At 42.9% G+C, this 26,234-nt stretch overlaps 2 protein-coding genes across 2 annotated transcripts in view; one reads left to right on the top strand and one right to left on the bottom strand.

Moving 5' to 3' along the window:
* SUSD5 (sushi domain containing 5) overlaps positions 1-16,143 on the top strand; it is a 68,805-nt gene extending 52,662 nt beyond the window's left edge. The window contains exon 5 of the mRNA XM_025374221.1: positions 12,157-16,143. Coding sequence (XP_025230006.1) covers positions 12,157-13,448 — 1,292 coding nt within the window. The 3' untranslated portion in view covers positions 13,449-16,143. The remainder of the gene's footprint in view (positions 1-12,156) is intronic.
* A 4,958-nt stretch (positions 16,144-21,101) lies between these two features.
* The window catches only part of CRTAP (cartilage associated protein), a 29,221-nt gene continuing 24,088 nt past the window's right edge, over positions 21,102-26,234 (bottom strand). Inside the window, exon 7 of the mRNA XM_025374229.1 lies at positions 21,102-23,752. Coding sequence (XP_025230014.1) covers positions 23,699-23,752 — 54 coding nt within the window. The 3' untranslated portion in view covers positions 21,102-23,698. The remainder of the gene's footprint in view (positions 23,753-26,234) is intronic.

Below are 26,234 nucleotides of genomic sequence, written 5' to 3'. Positions count from 1 at the left end.
GACATGCCCTTGTTCTCAGGAAGTGCCTGGGCTAGTGGGGAGTTGGGCAGGCTGTGCAGCGAGGGCAGGGTGGTGTGATCCGCGCAGGGTGACAGCGGCGAACTCTGTTCTGGATGGATGCTGTTCCCCATGTTCTGGTGAGTAACACATTAGTCCCAAACTGAGACCTTTTAGGGTTCAAGTGTCAAGCACCATCAAGATCTAAATTGGTTTTACCCTATCCGTATAAGAGCATGAAGTATTTCTAAGGTATCTTTACCCAATCCCCATATCATACATACCTTTCATTTTACTAGTGAAAACCCATTTCTAATGTTTATCATTGGTAGTTAATAGGTCACTAGTTTTACCAATAGAAAGTCATTTCAGATATTCAGGGTACTAATTAGCAAAGCAATGTTTTTGATCAAGGTACAAATAAAGAAGTACTTGTATTAGCCACATATGGAGGATGAATTTTTCTAGTGGGAATGCTAACTGTCCATCCCAGAGTGAATTCTTAATTGGAATACCAGCAGCAGCTGGCTTACAGGGTGACATAAGTAACACATGCGTAATATCATACCGTGTGTTTTCTTTTTCTTTTTTTTTCTTCTTTTGGAGATGGGGGTCTCACTGTCTCACCCAGGCTGCAATGCAGTGGGTCTCACTATGTTGTCCAGGCTAGTCTTGAACTCCTGGATTCAAGTGATCCTCCTATCTCGGGCTCCCAAAGTGCCAGGATTGTAGGCATGAGCCACTGCACCTGGTCACACAGTATATTATTCTTGAGATAGCACAGACATCTTAAGATGAATGAATGCCTACTGTTAATATAAAATCGAATGACATCTTAACAAAGTACAATATTGTTGAATTACATTTTCTTTCCCTCAAAGATTATAGTCATTGTTCTTTTTTCTTCTATCACTGAACATGATGAGGTTAAATTTTAGGCAAGCCTGATTTAATTTTGTTCTTGCATGGGATTTGCCTTTTCTTCCTGAATATCAGTTAAATTGTTTCTTCATCCTTGGCATTCAGCAAACAGATACTGGGCCAGTTTTTCCTGGTACATGGTGTCCACTTTTGATTGTCTATTTATATTTTTACTTAAGAGTAAGATAAATACAGAACATTTCAAAATTAAAGATTATAGAGTTCAGTGAATTATCATACCATAAACACACCCATGTAATCAGTACCCAGGTCAAGAAATAGACCTTCACCAGCCATCCAGAAACACTCCTGGTGCTCCCTTTCAGTCCCAGCGTCCCTTAGAGTAACCACTATCCGCACTACTTAAACTATAAATTACATTCACCCCCCTCGCTTGAATTTTATTTAAGTGGAAGCATACATTATGCACTCTTGTATACAGCTTCCTTTACCCAACATTATGTCTGTGAGACACATACATGTTACTCTGTGAGCTGTTCATTCTTTTTCTTTGCTGTGGGGTATTCCATTCTACCATTAGGATTATTTTTCATTGTTTCATGTTTGGAGCTATTATAAGGACATTCTTGCACAGGTCTTTTGGTGACCATGTTACACGTATTCCTCTAGAGTTTTGCGTTTTCTAGAATTTTGTCTATATAATAATTTACAGTTGAATTGCTGGATCATACAGGGGTATGTGTGTGTGTGTGTGCGCGCACATATGCGTGTTCAACTTTAGTAGATAATACTCAACAAGATAATGCCCAAATGGTTGTAACAATTTACCCTCTGAAGAGCAATGTATAAGAGTTCTAGGAGCCTTACCTCCCTACCAACAATTGGTATTGACAGTCTTGTAAATTTTTAGCCATTTTGATGGGTATGTTGTGATATCACTTAATTTGAGTTTCCCTGATTAATGATGTTAAGCACCTTATCATATGTTTTCTGGCTATTAGAATACCTCATTTGTGAAGTGCCTATTCAATTCTCTTGCCCATTTTTCTACTGGGCTGTCTGTTTATTTTATATTTATTTGTAGGAGTCCTTTATATTATTCTGGATACCAGAACTTTCAAGGTTATTTATGTTGCAAATGTCTTCTGTTAGGTAAGTTGCCTTTTCATGTTCTTCATAGTATCTTTCATAAATAGAATTTTAATGTAGTATAACTTACTAATCCTTCCCTTTTTTTGAAAAAACTTGTGATAAAAACCACATAACATAAAATTTACCATCTTAACCATCTTCAAGTGTACAGATCAGTAGTACTAAGTATATTCACATTGTTATGAAACAGATCTCCCTAACTTCTTCATTTTGTAAATCTGAAACTTTATACCCATTAAGCAAAAACTCTTCTTTTTCTCTTTTCCCTCAGCCCTTGGTAATCACCATTCTACTTTCTGTTTCTATAAATGTGACTACTATCGAAGCCTCATGTAAGTGGAATCACACTGTATTAGGTTCATTTTTGTGACTGGCTTTATATAAAGGAAACTATGTATCTATATTTATATCTTTTTTTTCTTTGAGACAGAGTCTTGCTCTGTCACCCAGGCTGGAGTGCTGTGGGAAGATCTTGGCTCACTGCAACCTCCACCTCCCGGGTTCAAGTGATTCTCCTTCCTCAGCCTCCTGAGTAGCTGGGATTACAGGCAGGTGCAACCATACCTGGGTAATTTTCTGTATTTTTTTAGTAGAGATAGGGTTTCACCATGTTGACCAGGGTGGTCTAGAACTCCTGACCTCAAGTGATCCACTCGCCTTGGCCTCCCAAAATGCTGGGATTATAGGCATGAGCCACCACACCTGGCCCAGCCTATATATATTTAAAAGAAACAAAAAGGTATATTTTTAAAATCAGGTTAAGGAAGTTTCCTCATATTCCTAATTTCTAAGGGTTTTATCTTGTTGACTTTTGTCAGGTGCTTTTCTGAAACTCCTTTTTTTCAAACGTTAAACCAATGATGAATTCCTGGGATAAATCTAACTAGGTATAAGTATTATTCTTTTAATATATTAACTTTTAACATATACTTAATATATTAAAGCTTACCCCAGCTTACTGACATTAACTTATTGCTGGATTCAGTTTGCCAACATTTTATATGGGACTTTTGCATCTATGTTCAGTGAGATTGGTCTGCAATAGTTCCTTTTTATCATATCCTTGCCAGGTTTTGGTACCAAGGTTACACTGTATGTATAAAATACATTGGGAAGTATTTCCTCTTTCTCTGTTGTCTGGAGGAGTTTGTATAAGATTGGAATTATCCTCCTAAACATTTGATGGAATTCATTGGCAAAGCCACCTGCGCCTAGAGTTTTGTGTGTGTGGAGAGATTCAGTTTTGTTAATGGTATATAAAAATTTTCTATTTCCTCTTGTGTCACTTTTGGTAAGTTGTATTTCTCTAGAAATTTTTCTATTTCATCAGAATGTTTAGTTTGCTGGACATAATTTTTTTTTTTTTTTTTTGAGATGGCGTTTTGCTATCATTTCCCAGGCTGAAGTACAAAGGCAGGATCTCAGCTCACCGCAACCTCTGCCTCCCAGTTTCAGATTACAGGCATGTGCCACCACGCCCTGGTAATTTTGTGTTTTTAGTAGAGATAGGGTTTAACCACGTTGGCCAGCCGACTTCCTGGATATAAATTTTTATCATGAGGTCCTGCTATTGTCTTTTCTAATACCTGAAACATCTGTGATGATGTCCCTTTTATTCCTGATGTTTTTCATTTGCATCTTCTTTAAATTCTTCTTAATTAGCCTTGCTAGGAGTTTATCAATGTTACTAGTCTTTTCAAATAATTAACTTTTGACTATGTTGATTTTCTCTGTTGTGTGTTTTTTTTTATTTCTGTTCTTTTAAAAATCTCCTTCTTCTATTTCTTTGTGTTTAACTTAATTTTATTTACCCAGCTTCCAGAAATCAATTTGATTTTTCAGCCTTTCTTTTTTTCTCACATAGATATTTAAAGATATAACTTCCCCCGAGCTCAGCTTTTGCTGTTTCCCACATGTTTTGATATGTCATATTTCCATTATCATTCAGTTAGAATGTTTTCTGATTTCCACTGTAATTTCTCCCTTGACCCATGAGTTATTTAGACGTATTTTGTTTAATTTCCATACATAGGGGGGAATTTTAAAGTAATTTTTTGTCTAAATTAATCTCACTATGACCAGAAAATGTATGTATGATTCAGTCTTTTAAAGTTTGTTGATACTACTTTTATGGTCAATTTTGTAAAAATTATTCTATGTGCACTTGAAAAGAACATTTATTCTATAGTTGTTGGATGTCATCTATGTATTTCAAAGAAGTCGTATTTATGAAGTGTGTTGTTCAAATCTGTATTCTTACCTTTTTTCTATTTGTTATAATTATTAATGATAGAGATGTTTAAAATATCTCATTATGATCATGGATTTATCAGTGTCTTCTTTTAGTTCATATCTGTTAGATTCCTATATTTTGAGGCTTTATTTTTAAGTACATACAATTTTATAATTTAATATCTTCCAGGTGAATTGAAACATTTATCTTTATGAAAGAACCTTCTTTATCTCTACTAGTATTTTTTGCCTTAAAGTCTTTTTTGCTGGTTAGCCTCTTCATGACTTTTTTTTAAGTCTTTGACTTTCAACTCATCTGTGTGCTTATATTTAAAGTGTGTCTCTTATAAGTACCACGTACATGGGTTCTGTTTCTTTATCCAAGCTGACAACTTTTGTCTTTTAATAGTAGCATTAATCTATTTTACATTTAACCATCAGTAGATTTGGGTTTAAAATTACTGTTGTTTTTGTTTTCTCTCTTTCCTATTTGTCCTTTGTTCCTTTTTCTCTGCTTTCCTGCCTTCTTTTGAAGCAATTAAGCATTTTTTACTTATTGTATTTACCCCTTCTATTACCTTCTAATCGTCTTTTACTCTCCTTTTAGTGGTTACTCTAGAAATTATAACAGGCACCCTTGACATATACAAGTTTAATATTAATGAATAGTTACACCATTTCCTGGCTAATTTAAAGCCATCAAACACTTTGACTCCATTTACCTCCTCCCAGCCTCTATGCTATTGTCAAATGTTTTGAATGAATATTGTGTGTGTGTGTGTATATTGTTGTTTTATGCAGTCAACATTCACTTGGCTCTGCCTCCATATTTACTATTTCATTGTTCTTTCCTTCCTGCATCTCTGAGCTTCCATTTATGACATTTTCAGAGTAAGAAATTCCATATGGGCAGTTCTTTTCTTCTAACATTTTGAAGATTTTATCACATTGTCTTCTGGCTTTTATGGTTTCTTTTGAAAAGTCACCTCTCAATCTTATTGTTGCTTTATCAAACATTATATATTTGCTTTCACAGGTTGCTTTTACATTTTTCTGTCTTTGGTTTTTAGCAGTTTTAATTTGGTGTGGCTATAGGCAATTTATGTGAATTTATTCTGCTTGAGGTTTGTAGTGATTCTTGAATATGTCTTCTGTCTTTTTTTTCTGTTTTATAAAATTCTCAGTCTGCTCTGTTCTTTGAAGTTTCTAACTGATTTTTTAGCTCTGTCATGATGCTACATTGGTCCTCAATTTGATGCCTGAAGTTTATAACCACCCTTTTCATAACATTCTGTTATTTTACACATTACCTTTGAGCTTTGTTTTGTCGCAGTCACTTTCTTATTAAGTTTTGTATTGTGAAACAATCCTTTAATCCAGAAGAGGGAATGGTGGCTGTAAGGGGACAAGTCAACTGAAGTAGTATGTTGCCCAGGCTGGAGTGCAGGGGCGCGTCATGGCCCACTGCAGCCTCAATCTCCTGGGCTCAAGTGATCCTCCTGCCTCAGCCTGCCGAATAGCTAGGACTACAGGTGTGTGTCACCACACCCAGTTAATTTTTTTTTAAGAGAAGGAGTCTCGTTTTGTTGCCGAGGCTGTTCTCACTCCTGGCCTCAAATGATCCCCCTGCCTTGGATATTTACTCTTGTTTGTTTGTTTGTTTGTCTTTAAAATATCTGGGCTTGACTGGGCATAGTGGCTCATGCCTGTAATCTCAGCACTTTGGGAGGCTGAGGTGGGAGGATTGCTCAAGACCAGAAGTTCAAGACGAGCCTGGGCAACATAGTGAGATGCTGTCTCTACAAAACATAAAAAAATTTTTAAAACTCTGGGTTCTCCTTTTTCCTCAGAAATGTTTTAAATGTTCTATATCAAAGTTTCCTTCCCCTGAACAATGTGAAGTCTTGGCATTTTTTATTCTGTCAGGAAGAAGCAGCCCTCCTGGTTACTGGTTCTCTCCATCCACTTTGCTTCTCTCTAGGATTTGTTGACTCCCAGTACCATTTCTGAAGGATGAGGGTGGGTGAGGAGCTAAGGCAGGCCATGTTGTCCACTCTTCTTTAGAACCCTCTGTTTCTCCTCTTGGTAACTAGTTTATGAAATTCGTTGCAATATATTCCTTTTTCGTGAGGTTGCTATTGGTAAAATGTTTTTACTGATGTTTAGTATAGTTTCCTCATTTTTAGAAATTCACATTCAGTAAGCCTAGTTTTGTGTTTGTGTGTGTGTGTGTGTGTGTGTGTGTTTGGTGGTGTTTCCCCATTTTGGTAGGTACAGGGGAGGAAAAATATATGATACAGTTTCAACTGGAACACTTAGATATTTTCAAGCATGGCCTGTAATGCACCCTGTACATAAAGCAATTTTGGCCTGTGTCCCCAGTACATATTCAAGTGGTCTGGAACATAAGTGATGAGGTAGAAGAAGGAGGAAGAAGAGCAGATGGAAGGGCAGTCAGAAGCAAGAACAAAAACGCAGGGGGCACTGGGGCGGATGGAAGTGAAATGTGGAGTGTGAGCAGAAGAAACAGGGAAGAAGCCGGAGCAGAGGTTACAGCGAGACTTATCAGGGCCACAGATATTCTGAGGTGCTGGAAGATCTTGAGTATCCCTACAGTCACACTTATTTTCAGCTGTTGGTTATTTGGGTAGAATTCTGCTTTCCCATGGACTGTATCAGTCTTGGCATCTGCAGAGGTGACAAGATGGCGGTCTGTGAGGACAGTGAGGAAGCACTTAGACTCAGCACCCACATTGGCACCGACAGGCCACTGGCTTTCCCATCAGCCGGGACTGCCTTTGGTAAAGCTCTGTGCAGATGTTGTTCCCTTTCATCATGCTGACTGAGTTCAGCACAAACAGCTTGTTTACTCCCGACAGTCAGTGAACTGAAAGTCAGTGAGTTGATGACCTGAAAGAAAATTAATGCACTGTCCAGATTCGTGCAAGCAAGAACGGGAAATGACAAAAATACCATGGAATAAAATAGAATCTGGGGTCCTTTACGGTTTGATGTCTTGGGGCTGCAGTGAGGCAACAAAAAATATTCCATAGTAAAATAACATGTGGAAAGAGGCCTGGCATTACAGCTGGTGCATGAAGTGTGGCCTATGCTTTCAAGTGGGTGGAAGCTTCTTGAGGAAAAATGATCTTGGAGAGTTACCGCTTCCTACCTTATCCCCTCATGAAAGGGGGCTGGGTTCTGGCTGAGGACAGGGATATTCATCCTCAACAGCAGAACCTCTAGGAGACAACTGGCAAATGTGTATTGTTTCGCAAAGATAATTTCTTCTGCAGTACCGCAGAATATATTATTTTCTTTAATTAAAAACAAATTGGTTGGGGCAGATTTGGGGCAAAAATGACCGGTCAGACATGTGGAATGCCAAGTTTCTATGCATTAGGAGCAAACTTTGATGGAGCAGGATCACCACTCTGCTTGAAACTGACTAGCAGTGGGGAGGGAGTTCTACTAGGCTAGCGTTTTAAATGGATAAGAATATGGGCACCAAGGAGAGGCTGGGATGAGAAGAGATGCTCTCACCAGCTAGGCTGTGACAGCGATTTGCTCACCAGTATGTGAGGGTGTGTGTTGTGTGCATGTATGTGGTGCACACCCGTGTGTGGTTTTGTATTCAATTGGTCCTTCAACAATGGTGTCTTTTCAGAGGGTCTTTGGGGTGTTATGAGAGACTATGAGTACAAGTAATTCATTCCGTGTAATTTAGAAGTGGGCCTATAGTCCTCTTGTGTTTTGGGAGACTGTGCTCCTGGAAATTGATCTCAGTGCGGAACAGTTTTAAGGTAGGGATGAAGAGAAGCTTGGGATCTGAGCTGTTGCAGATTTTCCCCATTTTCCTCCCGGAACCATTTACTTTTTCACTCACTCAAGAATACCCATAAGAATACCTATAGTAGATAAGCACTGTTGTACTTTAGGGACACAGTGCCTTGGGCCCTGCCCCGCAAGCAGCTCATTACTATTGCTAGTGTGTCAGTTAGCTTTTTCTGCATAATAGACCATCCTCAAAAAGCTTAGTGGCATGAAACAACAATCATTTATTCTGCTCCAGTTCTTTGAGTCAGCAGTTTGGGCTGGGCTCACTCAGGTGAATGTGGTCAGCCAGAGCTGACTGATCTAGGGTGGCCTCAGTTGGGACGTTTGCCTCTCCTTCATGGGGTCTTTTATCTTTCAGCATCCCGGTTTGTTCACATGGCAGCTGGCAGGGCTCCAAGGCAGAGAGCAAAGGCGTGCAACACTTTCATTGCATTCAGTAGGTCAAAACAAAGGATGAGGTCAGCCCAGATTCTAGAGATGGAAAAACAGGCCCAAACTTTTCATGGGAAGTCGTGCAAAGGCACATTGCAAAAGGACTTGATGCAGGAAAAAGTGGAGATTTGTGGCCATTACTGCAATCTGTCTTCCACAGCCAGTAAGGACACACATGTGCATAAGCAATCTAATCCCCTTATCCTGAGGTCAAAGATACAAGTCATGACCTTAAATCTCAGTGTGACTTGTCTATATGTTTTGGGTAAATTGTAGAGAAAAGTTCTGTCATAATGACATTCATTTCATTTTGTTGTTTTTGAAGGAAGGACAGTACTTCAATGCAAAACCTGATGTTCGTTCAGAATATTGGGTGAAAATTTGTGCACACAAAATCATTGAAGTTCAATCCTATAGGATGCAAGAGAGATTCTGTCCCATATGCTCCAAGGGGGAAGGGAGTATTTATCCTATTCACCAGCGATCCCAAGCTCTAGCACATAGTCAGCACTCAGTGAGGTCTGTTGAATGAAGGAGCAGGTCAGTGCAGAATTTGAAATGAGGATATAACAGGGAATGTGAAGGGAGGCGCCTGGTTGAGCACTGGGAGCCTGTATTTGAATTCTACAAGGCTGATAAGAATGGTCCAGCCATCTGATGTGTTTTTTGTGTGAGGTTTTGTGAACAGGACACAATGGGGTATAATCATTGGCCATCCTTTTCTAAGCAGAAAACACACATGCATTTGATATTTATCAGTGATGTTTGCTCTTCATCCACTCTTTCCCTTTTCTGACTGAGGACACATGTAAAGTGAATGGGCTTACATTTCAGGAGCAGATCAGAAAAGATTGTTAAATTTTATGTATAACTCTGTCAGTCATTAAATAAGCAAGATACAGAGTCTTATTCTCTTAATAGCCTTTAGAAATAAGCCAGATACCCACGAATCTAGTTTCAGAACCGAGGAGTGCACCGCATGACACCTCAGCATTCCATCTAGACCTTGACTCTGGAGCTCTGTGCATTTTGTTCTTCCAAAGTTGAAAGTTAAGTGGGAGAACCAGTCTGTTTTAATAATTTAAGTGTATCTTCCAGCAGGACTTGGCTTTCAAAGACCATTGAGAGAGGGGACGCTCAAAGGGCTGCTGCTGTCTTCTGAGGACACCAGCTTCTTGAGCTTTCCTGACCAGTTGATTCCCCTCTCGTTGGACTCTCCTTACATTCTGGGCTCCTAGTTGTGGGGCTCTAGTGAATCTTATTCAGTTGGATTCAGAATACTTTACAGCATCATCCCATGACTTGGAAGTTTTACAAAGAACAAATCAGTGTTTTAAAAGATGCATTGGGGGCCCGGCGTGGTGACTCATGACTGTAATCCCAGCACTTTGGGAGGCCGAGATGGGCGGATCATGAAGTCAGGAATTTGAGACCAGCCTGACCAACATGGTGAAACCCTGTCTCTACTAAAAATACAAAAATTACCTGGGCGTGGTGGTGTGCACCTATAATCCCAGCTACTCGGGAGGCTGAGGCAGGAGAATCGCTTGAACTCGGGAGGTGGAGGTTGCAGTGAGCCTAGATTGCGCCATTGCACTCCAGCCTAGGAGACAGAGAGAGACTCTGTCTTTTAAAAAAAAAAAAAAAGATGCATTTTTAACTTAATTATAAAATACATACAAATCATAAGGCAACAAACCAAGTGTTTATCAAGCATAAACACAGATATTTAGGCCTTGACACAGTGAAGAAATCAAATATTGCCAGCACCCTAAAAGTCCTGTTTGTACCAGACCCAATCATCACCCCTTCTCTCTTACCCAAGTGTAACCACCATCCTGAGTTTCGACATCCATAGATTAATTCTGCCTGTTTTTTAACTTTATATAAATAGAATCAACACAGAGTGTGCTCTTTTGTGCCTGGCTTAACATTATGGCCATGCAATTCATCTGTTTTGTTGTGGGAAGCAGTGGTCGGTTCATGTTTATTGATGTACAGATTTGCATTGTTTGAGTATCCTGTAATTGATGTATCGGTTCTGCAGTTAATGGACACTCGAATTGCTTCCAGTTTTTTACGATTATGAACATTCTTAGGCATGTCTTTTGGTGCCCATATGCACACATTACTGTTAAGTGTATATTTAGGAGTGGAATTGCTGTGTCATGGAGCATCCATATGTTCAATTTTAGTAGAGATGCACAAACAGTTTTCCATCGTGGTTGTTCCAGTTCACACTCCCACTAACAGTGCTGTATATCCTAGTTAACATTTGATATTGTCGATCTGTTTAATTTTAGCCATTCTGGTGCTATGCAATGGTATCTCATTATGACTATCTTACTAGTGAGGTTGAGCTTCTTTCCACGTTTAATGACTAGTCTGATATGTTTCTGATGATGTGCCAATTCAAATATCTTGCCAATTTTTCTATGGTTTGTCTATCTACTTAGTATAGATTTGTGGGAGTCCTTTTTAAATTCTGGATACGAGCCCTTTGGAGTTATATGTGTTGCAGATATCTTCTCTAACTCTGCCTTGCATTGTAACTCTCTTCGTGGTAGCTTTTAATGAACAGAAGATCTTAATTTTAATGTAATCTAATTATCTGTCCTTGTGCCAATACCACAGCCTTAAAAGGTAATTCAGTTTTATAGTAAATCTTGAAATGTTTTGCATATGTCTTCCAGCTTTTTCTTGTTTTTCAATATTGCCTTGTCTATTCTTGGTTCATTGCATTTCCATAAACTTTAGCATTCAGTTAATGTCTGAGATTTTTTATTAGAATTGTATTAGATCTATATAGATCAATTTGGACAGAATTGCCAACTTAGCAATCTTGAGCCTTCTGCTACATGATCATGATCTATTCCTCCATTCATTTAAGTCTTCTTTAATTGTGCTCAGCAATGTCTTATATCATTCCATGTAGAAGTCTTGCACATCTTTTGTTAGATTTATTCCTATGTGTTTGGTTTTTTTTAATGTTATTGTAAATGGCATCCTTTTAAATTTTAATTTTCTATTTATTGACAAGATTTAGAAATTCAATTGATGTTTATATTTACTGTAGACCTAGTATCCCTAATAAAGTCACGTTTTTTTTTGTTGTTGTTTTTGAGTTGTTGTTTTTGTTTTTGAGTCTCACTCTATCACCCAGGCTGGAGTGCAGTGATGTGATCTTGGCTCACTGCAACCTCCACCTTCTGGGTTCAAGCAATTCTCATGTCTCATCCTCCTGAATAGCTGGGATTACAGGCATATGCCACTATGCCTGGCTATTTTTTTGGTATTTTATTAGAGATGGGGGTTCGCCATGTTGACCAGGCTGGTCTCGAACTCCTGGCTTCAAGTGATCCACCTGCCTGGACCTCCCAAAGTGCTGGGATTACAGGTGTGAGCCATCATGCCCGGTCTAAGCTCAGATGTTAATTGTAGTTAATTGTAATGTTCATATGTAGATTCTTTGGGTTTATCTATGATACGCAGTCATATCATCTGTGAATAATAACAGTATTATTTATTCTGTCCCAGCCCTTATGCTTTTAATTTCCTTTTCTTGTGTTCTATACTGGCTCTGTGCCTTTGGAGCTAATGAGATTTTTCCCTCTTTCCTTCCAGATGAGGCTGAGGCACACATTGACTATGAAGATAACTTCCCTGATGACAGATCTGTGTCATTCAGAGAGCTTATGGAGGATTCCTGGACAGAGGCAGAAGAGGACAGGAGTCAGGGAGACTCGTCTGAGAAGGCTCCAAAACAGGACCATCTGGTCTCCATTTCTGTGGGGAGAGAAAACATAGCCCAGGATAAAGGCTTTGTGCCAACCACAGGCTTGCCTGGCGCTGGGAGCAGTGTCTCTGCAGACTCGCCAGGATCGCGGCTGCTCCAGAAGCACTTGTTCTGGTTTCCTGCTGAGGCTTTCCACAAGCCTGGGTTGGAAAAGGAGGTGGATGATGACACCAAAAAGCAGTTTTCTGCTGGAGACAACCACAGTAGTGTAAAATTGGTCCCAGGTGAACCTGAAATTAAGGTGATCTATGACAACACGGATGGTCCCTTGGGGCCATTTGTGGGCAAGAATGATAGCAAGGCAGGGGATCCAGTGGTGAGCAGCAGTGATGAGTCATGGTTAGATGGCTACCCTGTGACAGATGGGGCTTGGAGGAAGACAGAGGCAGAAGAGGAAGAAGATGGGGACAGAGGGGATGGGTCAGTAGGACTAGATGAAAACATCCTACTTACTCCTGATCAGTCCATTCTTGTGGAAGTTAAGAAGCCCTGGAGTAGCACCCTCACACCAAGCGAGGGCATGACCCATAGTTCAGTTCTTCCATCTCAAATGCTAGATGTGGAAGCTTTGGCGCTCAGACCCGTGAGTGTGTCCGAGACTGAGGGCAATGGGGATGGTGACTTGACCAAGTACCAGTCAACTCTATCCTGGAGATTCACCACAGAGGAGTCTCCGATGGCCACCCTGCCCTATGAGCTTACCAGCTCCACCCTGGAGATATTAACAGCGACCACTGTCAAGCAGACACCTAACCACATCCCCTCAACGATCATGGCAACCACCCAGCCTCCAGGAGAAACCACTGCTCCTGAGATCCAGGACAGCTTCCCATACCTGCTGTCTGAAGACTTCTTTGGACAGGAAGGCCCCGGGCCGGGTACAAGCGAGGAGCTTCATCCCACCTTGGAGTCCTGTGTGGGGGGCAGATGTCCTGGCCTCAGTAGAGGCCCTGTGATCGCCACCATTGTCACCGTCCTGTGCCTACTGCTGCTCCTGGCAGGTGTGGGGATGGTGTGGGGCTACCGCAAGTACCAGCACAAGAGCTCCGTGTACAAGCTGAATGTTGGCCAGCGGCAGGCTCGGCACTACCACCAGCAGATCGAGATGGAGAAGGTCTAGGCACCTTCGGAGTGGGTTCTCCCAAAGCCACTGGGGAGGAAAATAACTGTGACACATCACACTGATAATTTACTAGAGCATGACGCAGGTGGACTGGGGCTCATCATGTTTTCCTCAGCCCTTTGTTTTATAGGCTGAGAAGTGTCTCTGGAGCACCTGGGAGGGCAGGGAGGCTTTGGTGGCATCATCACTCACATCAGTGTCTTCACCATCTGCCGTGGAATTGACTACACTAATCCCAGACCTGTGCTTGGGCCCTGTTTCCAGTGTGAGGTTGAAAATCGCCTCTTCCTTCATCACAGTATTATTATTATTATTATTATTTTTTTTTTTTTTTTTGAGATGGAGTCTCATGCTGTTGCCCAGACTGGAGTGCAGTGGCACAATCTGAGCTCCCTGCAACCTCTGCCTCCCAAGTTCAAGCAATTCTCCTGCCTCAGCCTCCCAAGTAGCTGGGATTACAGGCATGCACCACCACGCCCAGCTAAATTTTTTTGTATTTTTAGTAGAAATGGAGTTTCACCATGTTGGCCAGACTGGTCAAGAACTCCTGACCTCAAGTGATCCGCCCTCCTTAGCCTCCCAAAGTGCTAGGATTCCAGGTGTGGGCCACATGACAGTATTACCTTTTTGAAGAAAGAAGATCACCAGCTTCATGCCCTGAAATTTTATGAATAGCCATGATAAACCAAGTGTATGAGAGCAGTATTATTTAGGACATGGATATTGAATTATTGGGAGAGGAATATGGAAGAATAATGGGTTGTTTCCTTTTAATGTTGTGATGTTGCTGAGGGCAGATGAACCAAGAGCCAGGACACAGTCCAGAAGCTCTGAGGTTTCTTTTTTCATTGTTTCTTGAAATTAGAGGGAATTTAAGACTGACATTTTATTGGGGGAGGTGAGGAATGAAGAAACACACATCCCCCTCTGTTCCCTCCATTTTGTGGGACAGCCTATCATTTATTATATTTTATTTTCAATCTTTCCTGGTTAAGGATTTGCTATTATTTTTTAAAAACAAAGTTAGCTTTGTACCAGTAAGTACCATTTCCTCTCAGAAGCAGTGGCCTAGTTGTCCTTGACCAGTCTGTGCCTAGGAATGTCTTGGAATTTTTGCCAGGACTAACAAAACTCAGTCCTTGGTTTCCTCTCTCAGGATTAACCATTTCTCTGAACTCCAGTAAGAGGGAATGACATGGGAGAAAAAAAAAAAAAAAGAAATGTTTTCAGAGGGCCGAACACCAGGATATCAAGTATGGGCACATATTTGATGGAGAAGCAGAAGAATCTGTAAAAGAGTGTGAAATGATCTGTGCTGATCTGTTCTCTAGTGTGGAAACCGGGAGCTCTGTGGAAACAGAATCCGTCCTGTCTGTTGGGCAACCCATTTCATGGCATCTAAATCATTTCTTAGGGTGGCTCAGCCAGTATGGTTTATGGCAGTGGTTCTCAAAGTGTGGTCCTCAGACCAGTAGCATCAGCATCACCTGGGAATTTGTTGGAGATGCAAATTCTCTAGTCCCACCCTAGACTCAGGAAACAGGAACCCTGGGAGTAGGGCCCGGTTCTCTGTGTTTTTAACAAGCCCTCCAGGTGATTTTGATGTGCACTCAAGTTTGAGAGCCTATTGGTTTATAATAAGCTCAAATGTGAACTTCAAGGCCAGCTGAACTCCTAAAGGCACAGAAGATGAGTATGTGGTGTGTGTTGTGTGGAAGTCAGGCATGGCTGTGTGCAGCTGAGGTGGCATTTGAAGCTGCCCAAATGCCACCTGCAATAGTCTCCTGTATGTTGGCACAGAAATGAAACATGTTATATTTTTCTAATATGAATCACCTTCTTGGAAATAGTTACCAGTGGTAAAAGGTGAACACAATACATTTATTTTGAGACACCATAGGAGTCTAAGTGTTTTTGTGTGGTAGAGGGAAATCCTGATCTTTTTTATGATTGAAAAATTGTTGGTGGTGTTTTACCTAAGGAAAAAAGAATTCACAACATGCTTTCTACCCTGCCACCTCTTTTCAGCAAGCTTTGGAAAAATACTAGGTGAAGTAGCCATAAAGAAAAGCAGCATAATCGAAGATCTTAGTCCCCATAGTTGGGTAAAATAAAGCCTGAAGGCACCAACTAGAATACCTATGCATCAGATGAAGTCAAGAACAATAGGAATAAAATGCTTTCTGCATGTAGCCAAAGCAAAACATAATAGAATAAAAGCCAGAGACTGTATATATTTATAAATTAGATCCTAATCTACTGCAAGATAACTTTTCTATTTTTAACTATATAAAATAACCTCTGTTCCAGCATTGGGACTGTGTTAGTAACTATTATTATGGAATAACCCAAAACATTGAATTTATACCAACAAATAAATAGGCAATATTAATACACATGTATTAATAAATTTATTACAAATTATCAATACATGTAAATGTTTTATTTGTAGACATGAACTGTGAAATAAACCCAACACATCAGTTTTTAAGATCTTATTGGTGTGGTATCCTCTAAATTAATGTTATAGAATCTAAAACTGCATGTTGAAAGGGAATGATTAAAATACTATAAATCTAAATTGTATGTCATGCATGTTTTGAGAATGGTGAATGTTTAATGCTCATGAAAATTGGGGGAGGGGGTTCTATTAACACAAAACTTCTGAGATATTTAAAATAAATAATTATTGCCCCAACAGTTGCTGAATGTATTTTATTTCTAGGCTACTGCACCATGGTTTAAAAAAAAAAAATCTCACTGGGCACAGTGGCTCACACTGGTAATCCCAGCACATTGGGAGGCTGAGGCAGGCAGATCACTTGAGGTCAGGAGTTCGAGACCAGCCTGGCCAACATGGTGAAATCTTTTCTGTACTAAAAATACAAAAATTAGCTGGGCGTGGTAGTGCACGCTTTTGGTACCAGCTACTCGGGAGGCTGTGGCAGGAGAACTGCTTGAATGGGGAGGTGGAGGTTGCAGTGAACTGAGATCATGCTACTGCACTCCAGTCTTGGGGGACAGAGCAAGGCTCCATCTAAAAAAAAAAAAAAAAAAAAAAAAAAAATTCTCTAGTAATCTTGAAAATAATGTCTTAATACTTACTATATCTAAGATCTAAGACTGTCCTTTCTAAACCTAACTCTCAGCTATATTACCTCCTGCAGCAGGATTTTAGGGAAGTTTGTGGCACTCTTGCCCCTCCTCCCTCCCTACTTCCCTCTTCCTTGCCCCAACCAGAGACCACTCACTTCACTGCAACGAAACACCCAGGACCTCACTATTCAAAGTGTGGCTCCTGCCCCGGTAGCCCAGGCACTGCAAGCAAGTACACAATCTCAGGCCGCACCCCAGGACTGCTGAATCAGGATCTGCATCTAACAGGATGCCCAGGTGGCGGGCATGAATGGTAAAGCTTGAGAAGCGCTGGCCTAAGAGAGAACTGATTATCCCCTTTCTCTTCACAGGACACTCAAAGGAGTAATTAGAGGGTTAGCTGAAGGGACTGTTCACAAAGGTGTGGGGAGAGTTAGGGGAACCATCAAGGGATGGTGGGGACCTGTTAGGGAGCCAACAGGAGCTCAGCAATAGGAAAGGCCCTGCAGGACAAGGGCTCTGGCCTCAAAGAGAATGCAGCCAGTGTCCAACTGTGGCCTGGAGGAAGCAAAGATTTTAAGGACCCAGACCTTGTCTCACCCTGCCATCTCTTGCTGGCATGTCCCAGTGGCAACTGGAAATCAGAGGGTGCAGAAGTCCAGGCAATGGAACCATAGAGGTCAGGCTCCTGGGACACCAGGCATGTTGGAGGGGCATGTTGGAAGAGATGTGGAAGGGCAACTAGCAAATCCAGCTCAGACACCATCAGCACCAATCCCATCTGCCTTACGTCCATTTTCACGTCCATGACCACCACAGATCCACGCCTCCCAAGCCTTCCAATGTTGTGGACATTGTTGATGCCCCTCCCAGGTCCCCTTTGCTAGGTAGGTGACCCCATCTTCCAGCTGCCCTGAGTGTTGTCTGCTAAAATGCTCATAAGCACATAAGTGTACCCTTCCAGTGCAGAGAAATGCCCTTGGCCTACTGGGAGTTCCCTCACCCAAGAAGTTAGACCACCTTATACTCTGCTAGGGCAGCCTATAACCAATGACCAGCTGTCATGGGAATGCAAAAGGCTGGCCTCCTTGCCTCAAGGTGGGACCAACTCCAATGTGATTCATGCTCCAGAGCTCCCATGAGATCAGGCTGAAGCCAGTCTCCACCTGAAGACACATCCTTACTAGCTCCTTCCTGCTTCCCTCACACCCCTTCTCTTGAGAGCACCGCATCACTTCCCTTGCTTCAAAGGATTCTGACCTAAGACATCCATCAACTCAACTGTTATTCCCTGCACCTCCTCTCCTCCTCAGTCCAGATTTTTTCACCACATCCTCTGGAATTCTTGGGCTCATCTCCATGTCCTCCACCTCTTCTTCAGACAGCTGTTTGAACTCTCCAAAACATGGACTTCTTTTTGTGCTGGCTGGTTCCTCACTCTTTCCACCTGCCTCCTTCTACTATTCTTTCTCCTGCCTGCCCCTTAGTGGCATGCATGGAGCATAGTTGCTGTTGACAGTCACGCCTGAAGATGCGTTGGGTCCCTGTTTGAAACAGATTCCAAATGTTTTTCCTAGTGGGATTCCAGATCTCCTCTGAAAGACAATCTTCCTGGGGAGAGGCATGAGCCTCTACTGCCTGACAGGACCTCAGCCAGCTCATGGCTAGCAAGGACCAGTCCTCCTGCATGAGATCCAGGAGTCCCTGGTGTGAAGTTTCTACTTTGTTAGATGAATGTCAGAAATTTCACAGACCTGAGAAAACAGAGCTCATTATAACACAGCTTCTAGAATGTGGTGAAGACATCCCTGTCCAGTGGATAGAACAGAAAATAGAGAATAAGCAAAGTAAAACATTTAATGTGATGTAAAAAAACAAAAAGCTTTTGTTTTCAACTATTTTCTGAGTTCTAATTTTCAACAAGAGTGAGCTTGTACATACCACACTAACCCAAAGAGAGGAGGCAGAGAAAGACATCAGCAGTGGCCTTTGGAGTTTGGCCTTTGGAGTTTGGCCTACTGACTGCCACCCTAAAGTGGGAGATAAAACTCTGGAATCTTTATCTTGTGTCTGTTGGCCAAATTGCTTACTTCCTTCCTATTCTCTTCTTATAAAATGAGGCACTAATATCTTACCTGCTAGCTCCAAGAGGATATACAGCCAACTCATTCATTCAACAAGCAACGAAAGTCAGCTATTTGTGTGGGGACAGTGTCAGGTGCCAGGATATGTGGCCGGCCAAGGATAACCATGGCTGCTCTTGATTCTTATTTCTGGGGTAGGAGTGGGTCAGTCAAGGCAAAGCCGGGCTGTCATGGTGTCTTCTCTTTCAGGGAGATGTCATGGGGACAGGCATGGGGATCGGTCTTGCCCCTGGCTGCAGGCACAGGAAGTCCCATGCATAAAACCTTTGGCTGAGGCTTACTTAAGGTTCCTTTCCGTTTTTTCTTTCCTCCCTTGTACATAGTTTAAACTCTCCACACTAGGTCATTCAGGCCTGGAGTCACCAGAAAAAAAGAAGTCCCTGTTTGGGGGATGGCAGATGATCAAGAGTTCAGACAGCTGCGATGAAGGATTAGTTGTGGGTTTTTCTCAGTGCCTTGCTACAAACTGTGTTGCAGTTCCATGTTCCGACACTATTAAATAATGTTTTCTCTGGCACCGATCCACTTTTTCCCTACAGTTTAAGTATTGATTTTTTTTTTTAACTGAAGTGGCTTCGGTTTACAGCTCACATTTAAAACTTAGAAACGTTATTTCCATAAATGTTGGCAGAAACCGGTCACTGTTTATTCCACCAGCAGTCATAATAAACCCCTTCGCACTGACAATCTAACAAATCATTTTCTGTTTGCCACTGAGGTGGGTTCAATAAAATTTTTGTGCTCTTAAAATTCCCCTAATAAGAACTGAAAGCACACATTTCCTTCGTAAGGCAGCCCTTGTGGTCAGTGCTCGCAGTGGCTCTCTTTCTGAATTCCAGAGGTGAGCACAACAGGTTAGTTGTAGTAATTAGAAAGTCTCAAAAATCAGGAAGATATTAGTATGTTGCATATGTTGGTATGTGCTCACTTCGGTCAGTTAGTCACTTTTAATTACATGTGTGTACACAAACCTCCCCTCAGCCCTTCACTTCTCCGCAAGTCAAATGTGAACAGTAGCAGTGGCCACAAGGAGTATCTTTAGACCCTTCCCAGCGGGTGCCTCCTGCTTGGATGCCCTGAGTGGCAATGGGGCTGGACAGATGCCCCACCACGATGGGCGGCCTCCCCACCAGCCTGCAGAACCAAAGAGCAACCACTGAACTCCATGCTGATGGGTCAAAGGACAAGCGAGGCGTCTTACAGCGGGCCTGGAAGCTCCCACAAAGCTTACAAATGTGTTTGTTTTTTTCAAGACAGGCCAGACTGAGGCTGAACCAATGGGGTCTCAATCCAGGAATCTTCTAGGCTCTTCCAAGAAACACAGGGAGGTGTTGGGTTGAGGTCATTGAGTGCAGCCTGCACATCAGGGTTTCACGGTAGGTTTGGAAGAACCAGCCCACTTTTTTTTTTTTTTTTTTTTAAGGTTTGGTTTCCTTTGAAATAGAAATTTTGGTAACTCAGCTCCACAGCCTTCAATCAAAGCAAAGTACTGACAATATTGACTGTACTATCACCAGGGTCCTCAGGGGACATCGCTAGGGTAGGGGTGGAGGTGCTTTTCAATCCCCAGTGAAAGGAGGCCAACTTCAGAGAGTAAACGAGGACCCCCTACCATGCCAACTCAACCCATATGTGGAACAACATCATGTACAGAAAGCTCACCCCAAGCTCACAAGACAAGGACCCAACGGGACCTCTGCAGGGCACAGAGGTGGAGTAAGTCACAACACCCAACCCAGCCTGGGTCCCTGTGGACGTCGGCTTTCATTGTCTCACACAGCTGGGAAGGACATTGCAGCCCAGGGCTATAAGGGGAGTTCACAGCTGCTGGGCACACTATTTACAGACTCAGGAATCCCGGAGCAGGGCGTCCACTCGCTGGGTCCTCCACTACTTTCTAGTCCTGTCTCATCACCCTCTTCCCCACTGAGTTCAAAAGGAAGTTTCTCTGGTGGAGTAGAGGGTGGGGTGAGGAAATAAAGGAGAACCCGGCATCCCGTGGGCAAAGGCCATCTCCCCCAGCAGGAAGCCACATAAGATCTGACGCATCGCTGGGATTGGGGGGCTGCTGTGGACATGGTGCATCCACCAGTAATAACACTGACTCTTCGGGTCAAACACCCCCGCTGGGAGTACAGACTCTGCGGACATGGGCGACTTCAGCCCAAGACAGAAGTGGTAGGGGACTGTCCTGGGTTGGGCACCCTCAAAAGAGAACCTGATGCAGGGATTCTTGTGCAGGTGAGTGAGGACATGGTGTCAGAGGGATGAGGGAAGCAGGATAGAACTGAAGGAGAAACAGAAGGATGTGCCCGAGTTCCCCGAGGTTGGTAGTGTTCTGAGGGATAAGGAAAGCCCAGAAAAAGCACAGTGTGTGAGTGTTCCACCCCAATTAACCACCATTACACAAAAACCCAAACACTCTATCCTTTTATTCCTTCCCAGGCTATTGCAGGACAAGCCTTGTTTCCCAAACGCTGTGCCTTTCTCCTCTTGCCTTCAACCCTGGAGGGGCCCAACTACACAAGTGGCTTCTTTGGGGAAGGGAATGAGCCTGAATAAAGAAAGCTCAGCTTCCAGAACACCACACTCTCTTGGTGTTCTCTGACCTTAAGGTAACTCCTTCTCAGTCTCTTTGGCTGATTTCCGATTTCCCAGAGAGCCCAAGGGCTCCATCCATGGCTCTTTTCTGTTGCTTCTCCGTAATACTCAAAGACAATCTCAGTGGCCCCTCCGGCCGCATGGCTTTAAATGCCACTGACATGCTGATGGTTCAGTAGGGGGCGCTGTGGTGCCCTGCCAGATCCCTTCACAGAGCCAGTTCCCAGGACCCCACACCCACCAACACACTACCATGCATGGTAGCCGCCAGATGCCTACAGCCTCTTTTCCAGAGACTTGCCCTCAACTGAAGCCACTTGCCTTCAGATGTACCAGCACTCCCAGAGAACTTCTCACAGCCAATAAATGACTGATAGAGGCTTTCACAGGTTCCGAAAGCACCCCCCCACAATAAACCAAGTGCATTCAGATCCCTGTCTCGAGCTCTGCTGCAGACCTGACCTGAGAAAACTCTCCACTTTGATTTGCAGCCAGAACCTCCCATTCCAACCACAGACAGCCTGCTTTGCACCAAATTCCTTACTTACCCAGCCCATCCTTCCGTTTCAGTAACTGGTAACTCCATCTTTCCTGCTATTCAGGCCGAAAACCTTAATGTCATCATTAACTCTTCCTTCTCTTACACTGCACATTCAACCTCTCAGCAAATCCTATTGGCTCTGCTTTCAAAATAAATCCAGAGATTTGGCCACTGCTGTTGCTGTGGCCCAGGCCCAAGACTGGAATCTTGCAGCAGCTTCCTAACAGGTCTTCCCTCTTCCTTCTGCCCTTGTCCACTAAAGTTTTTCACAATATGGCAGCTAGAATGACCCTTGCAAAATATAAATCAATCAAGGCACTCCTCTGTTCAAACCCTCCAGTGGCTCCCATCTCACTCAGCAGAAGCCAAGTCAAGGCCCTCCACCACCTGACCTCCTCCCCAGCCGTCTCTCCTTCCATTCTCCCCTGGCCATGACTCTGCTGGGTCTCCCTGCTCTTCCCTGACCATGCAGAGCAGGGGCACTGCACATCCTGTTCCTCTGCCTCCAATGCCTTGGCCAGGATCCACTTCCCGTCTCTGCTCTAACGTCACTTTCCCAGTGAGGCCCCATTTAAAACTGCAGCCTCATCTCTAAGATTTCTTACTCCCTCCCCTGCTTTATTTTTCTCCATAGCAATTATCACTGTATGATACCTTATATATATTTATTCCTATGTATTGGCTATCTCTTTCTCCCTGTAGAATGTAAGCTCCATGAGCACAGGGAACTTTCCCCTGTTATTCGATGAAGTATCTGTAGTTCCCTGGTCAATGCCTGGCACACAGTAGGTACTCAATAAATATTTACTGAAAGAATAAATGAAACTAGACAGCTCTGACTTTCTTCTTTTTCCATCTCGGAGACTTACAACTAAGCATTGTCCTCAAATGGGATTGGCCAACCGTTGTAATTTTGGAGATGCAAAGTGGGGCAAAAGCCACATTTCTGTACTCTACACTCTCTACTCAACTTGTTTTTCAGTGGGTGCTAGAATTGGTACAAGTCAGACCAAGTGAAGACCACTGTGAGGCTGGAGAAATTTAGCCTTTGTCTTCCACCATCTTTCCTGGATGGGGAGAAAGGAGACTAAAATCTGGAAGAGCAAACAAGCCAAAGGAGGTTTTCACAATTATCATCTTTTAGGAATGTTTTTCTTATTTAAAAAATAATACTGATTTTCTGGGGAAAAAAAAAAGAAACAAAACAAAAAAACAAGCCAGAGAAGACTGTCCTTCAAACCAAAATGGTGAGAAAGGCAGGTATGAACATGGGGAAGACAAGTGTGAACATGAGAAAGACAGGGGTGAAGGTGTGAAAACAGATGTGAGGATAAGAAGACAGGTGTAAAGGTGAGAAAGAGGCCAGGCACGGTGGCTCACACCTGTCATCCCAGTACTGTGGGAGGCCAAGGCAGGTGGATCACCTGAAGTCAAGAGTTCAAGACCAGCCTGGCCAACATGGCGAAACCCCGTCTCTACTGAAAATACAAAATTAGCCAGGTGTGGTGGCACATGCCCGTAATCCCAGGTACTTGGGAGGCTGAGGCAGGAGAATCGCTTGAACCCAGGAGGCAGAGGTTGCAGTGAGCCGAGAACGTGCCAAAGGACTCCAGCCTGGGCGACAGAGCGAGACTCCATCTCAAAAAGAAGGTAAGAAAGATAGGTGTGAACACGAGGTGGCAGGTGTGAAGACGGGAAAGGCAGGCTCACCCCTGGTGACATGTAGTGAGAGAGATGGGGGCTTCCCTTTCACTTCGGGGAGTAAAGGGAAGGCTCTGAGGTATCAACAGCCTGGGCTGTTGGGAAAAGGACGAAGAATCTGTGTTTCCTGAACGTCAAGAGGAAGTCCCTTTGGTTGCTGCGGGCTAGCTGGTCTCCTCCAGTTCTAAGAGGTCATCCACGTATTCCACAACTTCTCCCTGTGAGAGACAACAGGACAACTTTGTTAAATGGGCTCATTGGACTTTTAAAAGTGCTGATGAGCAGAAACAGTATCCCGAGAGGCCATTGCCACTGTCTGCTTTGGCTGAAACAGGTTTTCTCTGCTGGTCTGGGGCCCAGAGGACCTGATTTCTCCCTGTGGAGGGGACCTCGGCTTTCACTCCATTTGAACTTGCTATCAAGTGCTCTGCGAGATCCGCCAACATGCTGTGTGAGGCAGACAGCCCAGCCTGTGAACGGCTCTACCAAGTGCCCCTCCTGTGTGCATATCTGCCTACTCCTCTTCCTCCCCTCTCACGTGCAGGTCTCCCACAGGAACACTTTCTATCTGTTCCCTTTCTGCCTTGACCACCAGAACACAAACTTCTCAAGGACCAGGGCCTGGGTTGATTCTTCTTCTCCAGAGCCCAGCACACAGAAGGTGCTTAATAAATATGCTGAAGAATGAATGATTGAGTGCATGCATACACATTGCTGGTATGACTGAAGCAATCACCCCTCTTACAGGAGAGACACACAGGGACAGTGGGATCCACTTGCCCAGTGTCGGTACCAGGAGTTCACCTGCTCCCTCCTGCAATCAGCCTTACACTTCAACTTGAAGCAGCCCAGCACCCTTCCCAATTTCTTTCTCCGCATTGACTTCTCTCCTATAACCCTCCTGGACCACCAGCTGATGACACCCATTCTCTTTTCGGCAGAGAATGAGTGAATGACCAAGGCTGAGGCACCTTCCATAAGAGTCAGCACAGACCGGCCCCACCACCCCTGCTAAAGCTCGACCCCTTCACTGAGCTCACCATCCCAGGCCAAGAGCCTGTTGGCTCCTTTTGATGTTTTAACACAGAGAAATTTATAAAAATCTTGCAGCATTTGGGAATAACTGGAAAATCTATCAAGTACATGAGACACAAATGGGAGTCTTAGTATTATCATCAAATACTTCTACTATGTCATGCCTGAGATTAGAAACTCAAATTGTAACAGTAGAACACTATGGCTTGCAAAAAGTGTTTTTCAGTTGCTTTCTAGATCCCAAAAGGAAAACACAGCATAGTAGAGGGATTATGTGTATAGCCATAACTTCTGCTTAGGGAGTTACTATATCCTGCTGTGTGTCTGTTGTGACTTGTGGGATGATGGTATTATTTGCTTTTAGCTCACTAGTAACGAGTGCCCGAGGCAGCACGGAGGAAAGAACTGCATCCCCTGCATGGCTGTTGTAGTGAATACTGTTGGGGCCTCGCTCAGATCTCCTTCCCAGTGCACCCATCCCCAACTCCGGCGAGGGCTGTTTGCTAATGGCTAGCAGCTGCCCCATCTCTGGGCAATTGCCTTTGGCCAAACAACAACAACAAAAAAACAACAGCGGTCTTGCCAGAGAGGTTACCCACCAGCCCCTCCTGACAACAAAGAATGAATGACAGACTGATAAGGGGGACTACAAAAGGCAGGAACAACTCTGCGGTGCAATTCATGCTCCAGAGTCCCCCGTGGGAGCAGGCGAAGCTCGACTCCAGCTGAGACCACATCTTTGTTGAGCTCCTTCCTCTGACCCTCATTCTGTTCTTACCTGAGAGCACTCCCTCAATAAATCCTTCCAACAAATTATATTCTGTTTCTTTGGACTTTCTTGAAGCAAACAACCATCAGAACTTGAAACCTGAAGCATCTATTTCAGCCTGTTTTAAAAAGTTTCTGAAACTGTAATAAACCTCTGCAAAATTTTGAACCAGTGTGTAGACTTTCAGGAGTGCTTATACACATTTCAATGCCAGAAAGATAATAAGGAAGAATGCCACACATATCAGCAGGTAAAGCAGTAGTATGTCCTTTGGAAAATGGAAGGATTAAACTAAGAATTTTATGATTTTGGTTATATTTTCATTTCAGAGTATTACTTGCCATAATTTGGTATATAGTAAGAAAATGGTTCATTCTTTAGAGATGGATTAGTTCTTTCACAATTCTAAAGCCTCAATTAATAAGCAAACTACTCCAGAACCTTCAACAAAGTCCTTTTATCTTGAAAGTGCCAAATCCAAGAATCCTAGGAATTTTAAAGCCTGCAATAAGCTTGGTGTGTTCATTAGATGATTACTAACCCTCTGTGTGACTATGAGCAAGGCACTCTATCTTTCTGAGTTTGTTTCCTTATCTGTGACATGAGAGAGCTTTACTGAATCCTGTGAAAAATCTCTTCGTGTTCTCATATCTACGATTTGCTTTCTATATATGTTGTTCTTATACATCAGAAGTCTTCAAAGTGTTCACAGCCTTAGACCAGGAATTTCACCACTGGGAATTTTTTCTAAGGAAATGATTAGAGAAGAAGTAAACAATTTAGTCCCTGCTATGCTATTTGTAAAAGCAAAGAAGTTAGAAGCAAACTAAATGCCTACAAAAAGGCTATATTTCTAAAAATTCTATATCATATAATAGTAGTCACTAAAAAGTCAT

The sequence above is a fragment of the Theropithecus gelada genome, chromosome 2 (genome assembly GCF_003255815.1).
Source record: "Theropithecus gelada isolate Dixy chromosome 2, Tgel_1.0, whole genome shotgun sequence".
Classification (NCBI taxonomy): Eukaryota; Metazoa; Chordata; class Mammalia; order Primates; family Cercopithecidae; genus Theropithecus; species Theropithecus gelada.
This window is presented reverse-complemented; position numbering and strand designations above follow the sequence as displayed.